This window comes from Panthera uncia, unplaced genomic scaffold, assembly GCF_023721935.1.
Source record: "Panthera uncia isolate 11264 unplaced genomic scaffold, Puncia_PCG_1.0 HiC_scaffold_368, whole genome shotgun sequence".
NCBI classification, from domain to species: domain Eukaryota; kingdom Metazoa; phylum Chordata; class Mammalia; order Carnivora; family Felidae; genus Panthera; species Panthera uncia.
In genome coordinates, this window is record NW_026059504.1 from 40310 (window position 1) to 55401 (window position 15092).

The window sequence follows — 15092 nt, forward strand, 5'->3', positions numbered from 1 at the left end:
AAAAATTTTAAGAAATAAAAGAAAAACCTGCATTCAAACGCAAGCTTCACTAGGTACGTCACCTTAAAGAAGCTATTTTACCTCTTTACGCCTCTATTTCCTTTTTATAAAACAGCTTTATTGACATATAATTCACATACCAAACAATTCACTCATTGAAAGCATATGATTCAATGTATTTTAGTGTGTTCACAGGATTGTGCCACCATCACCACAAATGAATTTTAAAGCATTTTCAGACTCCTAAAAAAAATACAAAACCCACATACCCATTAGCAGGCAATCCCCATCAATTTTCTTTTCTGGCAAAAAATAGGGATTGGAGAGAGAGGACTACCTACCTGATGGACTTACTTATAAGAAAGAAAGAAAATATATCAAAGCCTCTAGCACGGTGCCTGGCCCTCAGTAGGTACTCATGCATTTCAGGTAAAGTTCAAGACATCAATGACCGAAAATAAGCACAAAGAATGGAAATGATAAGAAAGTGTAAGAGACAGACAAACCCTTTCAAGGACCCAGGAATCCTATCCACAGAGTAAGTTCCGCAAGAGTGGCCCTCTCTCTAATTCCGCTGAATACAAAAGAATCAGGCTATCAAGACAAAAAGCACAAGTTTGAAAATGTCAGCATTTGCGGGCACGGTTTAGAGTGAAAAGTTTCAGGAGGACAGATACATCCTGCAAAAACATGACGAGCAAGGGGCAAATAATGTAGTTTGCTGAGAAGGTAAGAAGAACACCACGAGTTCGTATTGGATGAGCAGTTGAAACTATACTGTCATGTTTCTACTTTTCAAAGTGAAAACAAACATGACAGGTGCTCATTTGGCTGTTCGAGCACTTTCCACTTAAATGGCAATTCCTCAAGCTTACCGACTGCAGCCTCAAGTTATAATTTATTACTGTTTCTGTATTATTCCCTTGCCTCGGCAGAAAGCAGAACATAGCACCTACATTTCAAGGCCCATGAGAGGTAATAAAGTATAATTATTTAGAATTTATGATTAAGCCATAAATTACCGGAACTTTTTAACTTCGGTTGGTCAGTCAAGAGTTGGGGGAGGAAGGGAATGGGGTCAGAGGAAGAAAAAACAAAAGCCTTTTCCTTGGAATAAAATGTCTAAATCGGGGCAGGACTGAGGGACACCGGGAGGATTTACGAAGATACCACAGTCTCCAAGTTAAGTCCCAGAGGAACCCCAGTTAAGAGGCTTTAAACTCCTAGAAGCCTCTGTTCTAGAAGGCTAGAGGCGACACACTCCAACTGGAGCGCTCATGTTGACGCCCAAAATAGAAGCATGGTACATTTTCGGGTTAGACCACATCAGACGTTCACAGTGTTCTGTGAAATACCAAGCCAGAGGTATTTTAAAGAAGGTGAACCTGATCTGGAAAACACCACTGACCAGGCTCTACAGGTAAACTCGGCCCTCAACCACGGCAAGAGCGTGGTTCCCACAGAGCTCCGATTCGACCCTGACCAGACGGCAACTCTTCCCCCCTCAAGAGTCAGTTGGTGAGCTGTCCCCGTCTTGCAGGTCCTTTATGTGCAAAGATATGTATGGGACAGGGAGGTACGAAGCTAGCAAAACTCGGGGCATGAAGCAGGGTAAGAATACAACATTCTGTGCTCTTCTGTCACCCGCCCGCCTCACTGGTTCTCCTGGAACGCCAGGGCCCGGCTCCCAATCTTGGTTGGCCCCCACATACAAAGCACTTTCTTCTTTGGCCTCCCACCGGCCCTGAGAAGCAGGTACCACGAAGCCCTAGTTTTCCAGGGGAGGCAGAGACTCAGACAAACACTAACAAGGCAGAGCCAATAGTCACCGCAGTGAGTCTGGAACCTGGTCACCTGACAGGAAATGGCCTTTTCATCATTCTACCCTAAACTGTTGGTGAAGTAAAGCAAAACCAAAAAGAAAAACGAAAGAGAAACAGCGTGCATTTCAACTGACGTTGCTTTCTCTCTATCTCTCTCTCTCTCTCTTTTTTTTCGCCATGGAAATTTTACTTGGTAACTGAAGCTTGGAGATAGCTATTTGAAAATGAAATTGAGTTTGGATTGAAGGAAACAAAAATAAAGAGACCAGACAGAACAGAGTCATGAGTAGTAACATGTAAAAAACAAAAGGATAAATGAAGGGTTGGGCAGGGGAGGAGGTCTGCCCCAAATGTTTACCCAGCACCCTCACCTTTGTCCCGAAACATCCCATCTCCACACCCGGCTCCTGGTTAATGAACATAATTTGGTTGATGTCCCTTGAACTGTATAATCTTTTCTACAAAAAACAAACCCGCAGTTTGTCTCCAAGCCACTTTTAAGTCCCGAACGCCCTGGTTACATTCAGTCTATGGAAAACATCTGTGGCAAAGTAAATCATCCTACCCTGAGAAAGACCAGAGTGTGTTTTTTTTGTCCCCCCTCTAAGTGTGTTTTGAAGTCCTGGTTGGAAAATTAGTGAAAATTGTAAATCTGTTTGCAAATCTGGTCATGTCTAACTCCGAGATTAGGGCAAAGATTCCAATTTAAAAGTAAACCGTGACAACCCCAGTTAAGCGTGTCCTCAGGCACTGCCAGCAGGGCCTTCACTCACTTCCACAGGCGGTGGATTTATTACAGGCACCCGACACGTTCCCCATCAGACACCCCTGGAGTATTTGCTTGAGACAGCAGGGTTCAGTCTGCACTTCCTCTGCAGACCAATATATTATTATAAATTGAGCTAAACTGTTTCCTTTTCATAAGTGCTATGAAGTTCAGATTTCAGATATCGGCACAGGGCTGAGGTCCCTCGGCAGGGCTCCGTATAGGATTTGGATTTTAAAAAGTGAAGAGAAAAGGTAGCAAGAGACCGTGGCTGCTTTTAGTTTTGTTTTATGCTGCTTAAGAGGCGGCGGGGCAACGTTCACTTGTAGAAAATTCTGAACATGCGTTCTTAATCAAGACAATAAGAATTTGCCTGAGTAATAATAAATAAGGAATAAGTGGATTCTACATGAATATATTCTAACGGTGTGCTTTGGGTACGTTGTGCTGTGGCTGGCCCAGGTCCATAGGGTACCAGCTACTTCGCCTAGAGCTAAAGGCAGGAGTCAGGAAATCAGGAATAGATACTGTCTTGGATATCAGCTCCTATAAAATAATAACACGTGGGGCGCCTGGGTGGCTCAGTCGGTTGAGCGTCCCACTTCGGCTCAGGTCATGATCTCGCGGTCCGTGAGTTCGAGCCCCGCGTCGGGCTCTGTGCTGACAGCCTGGAGCCTGCTTCGGATTCTGTGTCTTCCTCTCTCTCTCTGACCCTCCCCCGTTCATGCTCTGTCTCTCTCTGTCTCAAAAATAAATAAACATTAAAAATTTTTTTTTTAATAAAAATAAATAAAATAATAACGCTCACTTCTGTTTATCACCTACAATAGCTAAAGGGACAAATGTATATTTGAAATGTATATTCATTACAACATATAGGTAAAGGGGGCAATGTAATTACTTAATATTTTCATTATAATCTATTTCCGGGCAAGAGAAACAGAACTTTACAAAGAAAAGGAAAAGGAGGAAGCACCCAGAACACCCTTGTCATCATCTTCTCTTTCCTTCCTGAACAATCTAGTCCTAAAGCCTTTAGGTGAAGCATAGGCGTTGTGATGAGGGAGCAAGAGGGGGGCCCAGGAGCCCAGAGCAGGGGTCAGTGAGGAGGGAGAGGAGGGCGGGCTTCATGTGGGTGTCAGAGCCCAAATGGGATAAAAGGACAAGTTATAATCCACACGCCCTACTAACTGTGTAACCACAGCTATGTCACTACATCAATTTAACCTGAATCATTTCTTGTCCTATATAACTAACATTTACTTTTTAGGGCTATGGAGACAGTTAAAAGAATGCTTGACCTGTCATTAATCCCCACTAAATGTGGCTGTCATTCCCATACTACTATTTTTCCAGATGCATGTATGTATAGAAAAAAGACTGAAAAGGAATATACGAAAACAGCAATGAACCTGATTTTTATATTCTTCTATCACTTATACCTTTCAGCGTTTCTTTTCTCTACAACGAACATGTACTTTACTTTCATAATCAGAAAAGAACACACAAGATTGTTCTTAAATACATGGAAGCTAGCTGAACTTTTAAAATGTATCTTTACCGTTTCTAAATGCAGAAAATTAAGATGGCAATTTAAAACGGCCCCAACTGACTCTCACTTCCTTTAAAGATACAAACTGCGAATAGAAACTCGTGAACAAAGCATCCAGAGGAAAGTGGTTTATTGGCTGAAATTAAAACCCATGTATACTCAAGGTAAATACCCATGTGTGGGTTGTACATTAAAAATGAGGAATAATCTGTTAACCTACAAATGATGCTTGTCGATGGGGCAGAGACTTCAAACTAGAAACTCAGTTCCTGAGGCAAGCAGGGGATGCTCTCTCAGTAAGAGCTGACCTTCAGACTAAAAATGTGCCCACATAGAGATTTCAGTGTATTGGGATTGAGACTAAATTGTCCCTTTTAGAGCAGGAAGAGCACCGTATATGCAACCTGCAAACCATCCTTTAAGAAAAGAACAATCTCTATACGATCTCCCTCACAAACTTGTTTGGAGAGTGATTGAGACTCTTAAGTGAAACTGATTTGTAAATTATAAAGCAACATGCAAATGGCAGGGAAGAGATTTAGGGCTTACTTCGATCAGTGTTGGGCAAATGTGGGAATCACCCCATGAGAAGAGGTGAAGGGACACAGCATTAAGCACCAGCAAATCACGCACCACGGGAAAGTCATTCTCTACATAATGACCTTCCCATCTTGCTGCTGACAAGGAGAAAGTCCCAGATTGGTGCCATTGTACAGTTAACACGTTTCTAACAGTTACACGTGTCCCTTTTTCATAAAGACAGAACAGGACTCAGATTCAGGATCTGCAGCAACCAAAGGCAGCAGGCACTTAATACTGTTTTACTTTCCATATTTATAAACCTCTTCTAATTACGCCAAGTGATACTGGTCTTCCACTTAAGATAGTGATAGAGAATCTCCTTCTAAAATGAACCCATCTCAGTGAAACAAAGAAAGTGAACCTATTGAGAGAAAAATATTACATAAGTAATAGTACAGGTAGCACAGGGATATGGCAAGAATCTTGAAGTTAATGTGTAGATGCCTGAAATTTGGAGAATGCTTAATGAGGTAATGCCCTGAAGAGCTAATCCAAACTCTGAATTTCCAGAAGGCAAGGACCAAGTTTTACCTATTTCCAGCATCTCCTCCAGAACCTTACACAGCATGGAGGACATCACGGGCCCTCTATAAATACTCAATTGATTGAGAAGCAACTCTTATCATAAATACCGGCTTTGGGCCTTGGGGCTCCCCAGCTCTAAAGTCAATACATGAGTAGATTCCCCCAGGCAGGTAAGAGTGAGATAAACCTTGGATAATCAGGAGCTAAAGCCAGTGACAGAATAAACCCAGGGAAGCTTTGTGAGTATAGAAGGATACAGTTTACATGCAATGCATTGGAAGACAAGCAGAAAATCCAAAAAAAAACACAAAGAACTTAGAGCAAAAGCTGCTCAAATCCTGCAGCTTCTCCGGTTAGCCTAAGCCTGAGATGCTGCCCCCCCAAAAGAACTCAAAGACAAGTGCACAGAAAGGCCACGTTGTCAGGTCAGCTCCTCCTGAGAAGAAACTAAATTCAGAACTAGAAAAAAAACTTTCACTAAGAACTTATACAGACAGGGAAATCATTTTAAGTAGCCTCCACTCCCAGTGTGGAGAGGGAAATCATTTGAATACTTCACACTGATAAGTTGATTTGGATGACGGAGTAACTCAGGGAAAGTCCTGAAAACTGTTTTAGCACATTTGGGAAACTCCAAAAACAATCAGAATGGGAGGAGGAAAAAAAAAAAAAGCAGCTTTTAAAAATGAGCGATAGCTAAAAAAGAATAAGGAAATAAAAACAAACAGAAAAAAACTAGTTACATGTAGAAGATTCATTATCACTATAAAATACCTGAAAAGCTTATTCCAAAAGACACATTCAAAATAGGTAGCCAACAGTCTAAAATTTAGACACCAGAGCATCAATATAGTTTTGACCCTCCTAATTACCAAGCATAAAATAGCAGTCTCCTTGGTGAAGGGGTATTGCCAGACCAGGCGTCTCTATGTCCCACGAGATCTTAAAACCAACATGCCAAGTATCAGGATCTCTGCCTTCAAGCTGGGGATCATCCTCACTCTCCTCTTCAGGGCCTGTCAAAAAGAGAAGAGAGGGATCAGGAAGGAAATGTTTCATCTCAACTTCTGGGCTTTATCAACGTGATCTCAGGAATAATTAAGTTTTAATAAAATATGCATAGTAAGTGAACTATATCCTCCTTTTACGTCTCTTAAAAAAACATTCTTTAGAATATCTTTAACATGTCCTTTATTTTTTACTCAGGAAATATCTTTAAATGATAAGGGAATAACCCCAGATACCAAGGAGAATAAAAGACTATTTTATTAATTCCATGCAAATAAATTAGACAATGTGGATTAAATGGGTAGATTTTAAGGAAGATATTAACTACCAAAATCGACCCCAGAAGGGGTCGAAAAGTTAACAAAACCATAAAAGGTATAAAGTCAGAGAACTATCTCTTAGGAAAACATATGTGTCAAGAATTTCAAAGAATTCTACCAAACAATTAAGGAATGGGTTATTTCAATATACTTTAAATTGTTTAAGAGCATAGAAAAAGAAAAGTTTCTGAATTCTTTTCGTGAAGATAGGATAATATGTATCAAAACCCAAAAAGAAAACACATACACACACACACATACACACACAGATCTCACATCTGAGAACCAATGCACAACTCCTAAATATAGGGAAATAGAATTAAATCTAGCAGCATATTAAAAGAATAACATTCCATGACCAAATTGAACTTATCACAGGAATACAAGGATAGTTCAATATGCAAAGTGTTATACTTAAAATTTATCATATGCATAGGTGAAAACTAAGAGTCACCAGACACACACAAAGTATTTAATAAAACACATCCTTTCAGGGGCGCCTGGGTGGCGCAGTCGGTTAAGCGTCCGACTTCAGCCAGGTCACGATCTCGCGGTCCGTGAGTTCGAGCCCCGCGTCAGGCTCTGGGCTGATGGCTCGGAGCCTGGAGCCTGTTTCCGATTCTGTGTCTCCCTCTCTCTCTGCCCCTCCCCCGTTCATGCTCTGTCTCTCTCTGTCCCAAAAATAAATAAAAAACGTTGAAAAAAAAATTAAAAAAAAAAAAAACACATCCTTTCAAAACCAAAATATCAATAAAATAATGAGTGGCCAGTTCCTTAACACGATAAATACAGACCTCTCTCAATCAAAGCCAGCATCATATATTAATAGGGAAATATTAAAAATATTCCCAAAGTTAAGAATTAGGAGACAATGTCCTTTATCAGCACAATAACTCATCACTATTTTGGAAGGAATGACCAACACAAGGGTGCTCTCTGGAGTTGCCTAACAGAGGAGCCCTAATTAGACCAAAAGAAAACAAAGAAGTAAAAGATTTTTTTAGAAGAACAAGTGCATTTTTACAAATAATGTTATTATTTGCGTGCAAATCAACCAGGAAACATATATCCCAAGTGATAGTCAAATTAAGAAAAATGCTAGCTACAAATGTGTGCGTATTAAAACATCCAGCAAGATTCTTAAATGTGTATACTGTCTATAAGAAAAAAAAAAGTTAAAATATTATTGAAGGACACAAAAGAAAATTTAAACAAATGTAAAGATGTTATTATGTTCTGGGGAAATAAAACTGAACACCATGGGAATGTTCGTTCTCCCTAAACTCATCTATAACACAAACCTAATAGAAATAGCAACAGGACTGATTTTTAGTTAAGTGGCGCTGGTAACTAGACAAGCTGATTCGACAAATCACATGGAAATATAAACAAGCAAGCATAGCCAGGGAATTTTTTTAATGCATAAAGAGCTCCTGCACATCAATAAGATAAAGATCAATAATCAAACAGAAAAACAGACCAAAGTTATGAAGACAGAACACGTAAAAGGAAGTGTGTAAACATTTAAGAGATGTACAAACTTACTCATATAAGAGAAATGCAAATTAAAGCCACAACAGATATTTGGTAACTTAATCAGATCAGAAAAGATCAAACACTGATAAAATATGGTATCAGTAAGAGTATGGCAAAATGGCATATTCACACTCTCTGTAGAGAAAAATCTGGCAATCCTTATCAAAATTATAAATGCTTCAACACTTTGAACTTCTAGGAGTTCCGCAATGCCACTTTCAGAAATGTATCCTCAAATTCCTACCTGCAAAGGCTGCAAAATGACTTTACAGCAAGGATGTGCACTGTACCACCATTTAGAAAAGCCAAAGATCAGAAATAACCCAAATATCCATCAATAAGTTTCTGGTTAAATGAATTATGAAATGTCCAGGCAATAAAATATTCTGTAGCCACTAAAAGTAAAATGACTATGCACTGACACAGAACTATGTGATATATTTTTAAGGGAAAGAAACTGACAGGCCACAGTTTGTGTAAAATAGAAACACATACACACACGTGTGTATACATGTACAGGTAATGTTTCTAGAAGGATACTCAAGATTTATTTTTACATGTGGCCGGGAAAACTACGTGGCTGGGGTCCAGGAGGGGAGAAACACATAAACGAAGTGAAAGGCAAGGAATATAATCTGCCTACATGAACAGTCCTGCAGGGATGGCCCGATATAAAAATGTATAAAAGTTCATTTAAGAAATATTTATTGAGCACTTATTATACATGAGGCACTGACCCGGGCACTTGAGATCTACCAATGAATGAATCAAAGAGCTTTGCCCTAGTGGAGCTTTCTTTCTAGTGAAGTTGTAAATGTTCAAAGGACATTTTAAATTCCATTAGACACCAGTCTCTGGTCTTCAAGGGGAGGGTCCAATTTCCTGTTTCATCTGCATTTAGAGCCCTACTAAGTAGCACATAGAAGGCATTCAGTGAATGGCTGTACTTAAGTGCTTACTTAAAAAACAAAATGCAGGGGCGCCTGTGTGGCTCAGCAGGTTAAGCTTCTGCCTTCGGCTCAGGTCATGATCTCACAGTTCATGGGTTCGAGCCCCACATCAGGGTCTGTGCTCACCACTCAGAGCCCGGAGCCTGTTTCAGATCCTGCGTCTCCCTCTCTCTCTGCCCCTCCCCCACTCGCGCTCTGTCTCTCAGTCTCTCAAAAATAAATAAACATTAAAACAAGTTTTTTAAAAAAATGCTCTTTCAGTTCACACCATTCACAATCCTTACTGGACTAGAAGGCAGGGAAAAAATATTAATTCCGGGGTTGGGGGGAGTAGGAAACACTACTAATTAAACCAAATAACATAATAAAGTGTGGCGCTGCTAAGTTAGTACTGTTCTTAACAGTGAAGAAATTGAGAGAAGAGACGGGCTCGGTGAGGGTTAGAATGGGTAGAGCAGAATTCTTGGAGAAGATCAAATGTGAAAGACAAGTACAGTCTCTCAGCAGGTAGAGGAGGAAATGACGCAGGAAGACAAAAAGATGCAAAGTGTCATGTGATCACAACGGGCAAGAAAGCGGGTTTCACGCAGGCTGCATCAGGTGCGTGTCACATCCAGAGCCCAAAAGTACATGCATCCCAGAGGGCACGGACCCATCCACAGAAATTCCTCGTTCTGAACACCCCACTCTGCGGTGACTGTGCGCAAGGGTCAAAGGCAGTGAAAGAAGGGGAAAGGGGGAAGAAATCCCCTTTATACTTATTAATTCACATTACTCTGCAGAATGGTGGGGAAAGAAACCGGACCAGAAATCCAACTTCAAGGAAGGAATGTGACTAAATGACCTCCAAGGGCCCGTCCAGCTCTAGATATTGTTCAATTCCTTAAGTTTGAATCTAAAATCTGATACTGCCATAAGAACAGAATCTTATCTTGTTTTCCTATTTGTTATTTCTGATAAATGTCTTCTCAAGCATTCTGTGGTTAGGAGCAACTCTAAGCTAGTTTTCTTTACGAATAAAGTCATAGAGTAAAAAGTCTAAAGCCATTTTTCTAGGGTAATCCCAAAACCATTTAAAAGAGAACCCTCTAGAACAGGAATGACAAATATCTTACATATCAGAGGACACAACTAATTCATCGGTTGTGGCTTTTGTGACCCCTGGTACAGAATTATTCTGAATTTCTCTCCAAGCTCAGCAGAAAGAGTGGTATAATCAATTACTGATGTCTGTCACTGGCACTAGAAGGGGTCGTTAGCAGCAGCAGAGACAGATTATTTGCTATACACGTCTGATGGCACTCTCTAGGCATGTCTTATTTATACATAATAGTTACACCTGAAAATTCTAGAGTTTGCTAGAAAACTAGAGCTCATGGACCAGAAAAGAGCCCACGAAAGGCGTACAACTTGACCTGCACAACATCTTCTTAACCAAACCAAGTTAGCGGGAGCCTGGGTGGCTCAGCTGGTTAAGCGTCTGACTTGGGCTCACAGTTCGTGGGTTCGAGCTCCACTTTGGGATCTGTGCTGACACCTCAGGGCCTGGAGCCTGCTTCAGATTCTGTCTCCTTCTCTCTCTGCCCCCTCCCCCGCTCATGCTCTGTTTCTCTCTCAAAAATAAATAATGAACATCAAAAAAATTGTAAACAAAACTAAGTTAGCTGCCAACTGATACAGGTGCTTTGCATAAAAATACGAATGTCCAGCTATTCTTGAATTACAGGATCTGGTATCAGGCAGTCACAGGCGAAGAAGTAACTGCCCCTTTGAGACAAGGCATGTCCTCTCTGCTAGTGGCAGTCCCCGTCAGCCATTTCACCCATTTGCAGTAGCTGCCTGGCCCCTACAGCCACTTACAAGTCTCTGAACTTTGTTCTAGCCCACAGGCAAACCAGGCCCATCACCTGCTTAAAGTAACTGGAACACAGTCACAGCCCATTCATTCACACAGCAGTCCGAGGCTGCTTTCACCTAAAACAGCAAGGCTGAGTAGCAAAGACACAGAGCATAAGGCCCACGAAGCCGAAAATATTCATCATCCGGCCAGCCCCATATTCAGAAATGTTTGCCAACCCCTGCTCTGGAGTCTTGATATCTGTGATTTGATAGAGATGTCTACTGTGCACGTTAGTGAGGAAGCCAGGCTTTATAAAATAATGATGATGTCACGTGATGAATACCAGCATACGACATAATAAAGTAATTAATGCTAAATTATTTGATAACCAGACCCATTTAGCAAAAGAATACTGATATGAGAAATCGTATGTTTATATTTGTGATACCCTAGGGCTTTCAGTGGCTTCGTTCTAGAGAGCCCTAATGATAACAGATGTACCAAGGAGCACATGGAGAAAGAATAGAAATATTCTATGAAGGTTTTTCATATGTCTCTCTCTCTCTCTCTCTCTCGTGAAATCCACTATGACTGAACTTTAAAAAGAAATGATTTTTAAACTACAGTGACAGTGACGCTATAGTGGCTTCAAGCCAGTGAATATGGCTATTCTTCTAAGTGGTGGTCTTTGTAGGCTAATGGGCTAGTTGACAACTCTCCCCTCTCTCTGCCATCGCCCACTCATCCCAGTATGGCACCAATAAAGTCTTGAACGACAAACAGAGACAGTCACTGCAATCGGTGTTTCCTGATGTCTCCCATAAATCCAGCACCTTTGAAATGTGCTCATTAAAATAAGGTTTTCTTGGAAGGTTTGTTTCCCCCTTGGGCTGGGTCCGGAGGAGGAAGGGAAGCTCTGTGTCTGATAAATTTTTTACTGTGTAAGTATAGCGTTGCTCACTTACTCCATAAAATCAACTCGTAATTATCTATAGCAACTGCAGCTGATTACTCTGCCTCATGTTATTCTGGAAACAAGCAGAGGCAATCGGCTCCTACTTGCCTTTAAACCCCAGGAACGCTGAGAGGATTGCAAGTGTCTCGTGTCTCATGCATTCCTGGCTCCCACCAGCCAAACCGTTCAAGAAGTCAAAGACGTGACAAAATACGAAAGAATGCTAAGTGTAAACGTCAAGTTTAAAATTCTAAAACATCCCCCCTCCCAAATTAGCCAATTTGATTCTTTTATGCTAACTAGGTTTTGAACAATTAATTCCCATTTGGTGAAAGAGAAATGCCATCAAATATATTTCCTATTCTCTATTCCTTTGGCCAAGTACTAAGATTTCTATGACTCTGGCCTTGGCAATTATATTCTGTTTCCTTAACCCCACCCCCAGAAGGGCTTAAGCAGCAGGTCCCTTCCTTCCTATTCACATCCTAGATCTTGAGGCAGGAGAAACCCAGAAGTTGCAGCTAGTCAGCTGGTATACAAAAGCTCATGGTGCTTTCTCTGTCCCGTGCTGATCTGTGACACTGCAGTGTCTGGGATGGAGAATCTGTCTTGGAAAAGGGAGAGAGTCAGAAGGGGGAGGGGAAGATGTGGGGTTGGGAAGATACATTCTGGGAGGGATAAGGCATGATGGATGTACAAGATGGGTGCAATTCTGAGCTGCAATGTAGCAAATGAAGGACACGGAATTGCAAGCGAAGAGTTTGGAGAGGTGGGCAGAGGCCAGGACACGGATGGCTTTGCGAACCATGGTAAGCAATTTAAGACTGAGGGCAATGACGGACACTAACGACTTTTTCATAGCTCAGATGCGTTGTTCAGAGTGGTCCCCCTGAAAGGTAGATACTTCTATGTGCAGTCTTTGCATACTTTTTCTGGATTAGTTTCCACTGTGATGGCGAATGGCATAAGCCAGAGAACATTTGGGAAACACTCCTCAAGAGCATCTCCCTAGGAAAGGAGGGTTAGCCAAGGAGAAGCCACCCTGGAAGATTTCTACAACTTAGAGACACAGTCCTTGGTTGGTCGTGAGGAATGAGCAGTCAAGCCTGGGGCTGACAGAGAGCAAACTCCTTCCTAGCCACTGAGGAATGAATGGTCTGAAGAAATGAATTCAGAGAAGTTTGAAGGGCGGGGGGCACCGGGGAGTACCAAATCAGTCCCAGCTCAGAGTCTATAAGAAGCTGGAGCCTGCTCTCAGATGCCTCAAAACAAGCAATTCAGGACAAACGTAGTCCCTTGACACAGATGAATTCCAAAATTAATTATAAATTATCTGGGGTTTCAGGAGAAATATTGCTAACTCTTTACCGAAAAATCTAAAGCCTTTCAACATGATGTCTGGCTCTGTCAGCTTTCAGATTGAGCGTCTGAAAAAAAAAAAAATTTAACATATAAATATCCACATACACAGGAGAACCTCATTACATCATGTTTCATGGGCTTGGGGGGAAAAAGTAAAAGTGAGAAAAGGAGAGAAAAATGGATCTAGATGCTCTTGGCTAAAGCTTCAAAACCATTCCATTATCTGAAGTATAATACGAAATGGGGAAAGGAAGCAGAAATACTTCTCAAACAATACATTCTCCAAACCAGACCTAACACCAGAGGCTGTAACTCCCTGGACAGTCTCAGGAAAGGACAAAGAGTCATAGAGACTTATAGGAAACCTTTACGTTGTAAACAACATAGAAGATCAGAACCAAAACTGGATTAATCAAAAGATGATAATTAGTTGTCCGTCTAGCTTCAGGCAAAGCTTTATCCAGAGTTCAAAGTACATGTCCAAGACTCAGTTTTTCTCCTTCTCAAAGTTCATGAAAAAGAAAGGGAGTGGCCACAACAGCAAGGGGCAGGCATGTGGGGACCATGAGACTGCTTGTCCCAAGAGAGGAAAGCAACAGCTTAAGAAGAGCCAAAAGATGAAGGGAAAGAAACTGGAAATTGACCACACTATTAACTATTGAAATAACTGCTTGAAGCCAGTGAGGTCGCTGGGCTTAGTATTAAGTAAGACAATTCCTTATCTTTTTAAATGAAGTCTGTTTAGGTCAGGTATCCGCTATTTGCAATCGAAAGAATCCTAATACTAAACAGAAATTGTAGTTATAGAAATCAGAGTTATTGGGCAGTGGCCAGAATGTAGATGAACAGCATAAACTACTCAAAACTAGAAATACTGACTTTAGGCAACAAATACTTACTCTTCTACCATTATCTGCACAAAGAAGGACAGAAACCATGTCTTTAAGGAGCTTACAATTCTAGTTCAAGTATGTGCAAAACTAATGTATGGCCCTGGAAGGCAAGACAGTGGTTACTGCTCAAGGGGGGAAAATACACTGGAAGGAAGCATTTCTGAGGTGCTAATATAAATGATGCCATTCAGTAATACAGAATTAAATTGTCTTAGACAATAAAACTTGTTCCACTCTAACCTGTCCTCTTATTCCCTGCACATCACATGAATACATCATTAAAAACTCAGCCATTCTTGGGGAAGGTATTTGCAAATCACTTATCTGTTAAGAAGTTAACATCCACAACCTATAAAGAGCTCCTAAAACTCAACAACTAAAACAACAACTCAATTCAAAATGGGCAAAAGAAACCTTGAAGAGACATGTCTCAAAAGAAGATACACGAATAGCCAAGTAGCACATGAAACAAAGCTCAACATCATTAATCATCAGGGATCGAGGAAGCTTCTGCAGAAAATTCACTATCTTGAGTGTGGTCATGGTTTCACAGGTGTGTTAAAACTCCTACGAAGGTAAACTTTAAATATGTGCAGTTTGTTGTATGTAAATTATGCCTCAGTAAAACTATTGAGGGAAGGGGGCAAAAATCAGCCATTTTTGTTGGCTGGTCTTCTCTTGACAATTAGGAGATGTCACTGCTGGTCCTCTTTTCTCACCGGCACTCAACACTGCCCCTTTTCTCCAGGGAAAAGATGGGTGCCATCATACAAACACCTCTCCTTACCTCTGCCTCTTCTAATCCGGCCCCTCTTCTCCAATCTGGATTACCTCTGCCTCTTCTAATCCAGCCCCCCTTCTCTAATCTGAATTACCTCTGCCTCTTCTAAACCGGCCCCCCTTCTCTATTCTGAATTACCTCTGCCTCTTCTAATCCGGCCCCCTTCTCCAATCTGGATTACCTCTGCCTCTTCTAAACC

At 41.1% G+C, this 15092-nt stretch overlaps 1 protein-coding gene across 1 annotated transcript in view; it reads right to left on the minus strand.

Annotated features, from left to right (window-relative positions):
- Window positions 1-6322, minus strand: part of LOC125918016 (alpha-ketoglutarate-dependent dioxygenase FTO-like) — a 46121-nt gene extending 39799 nt beyond the window's left edge. Inside the window, exon 1 of the mRNA XM_049624073.1 lies at window positions 6121-6322. Within this exon, the coding sequence (XP_049480030.1) occupies window positions 6121-6307 (187 nt within the window). The 5' untranslated portion in view covers window positions 6308-6322. The remainder of the gene's footprint in view (window positions 1-6120) is intronic.
- Window positions 6323-15092: the final 8770 nt, after the last annotated feature.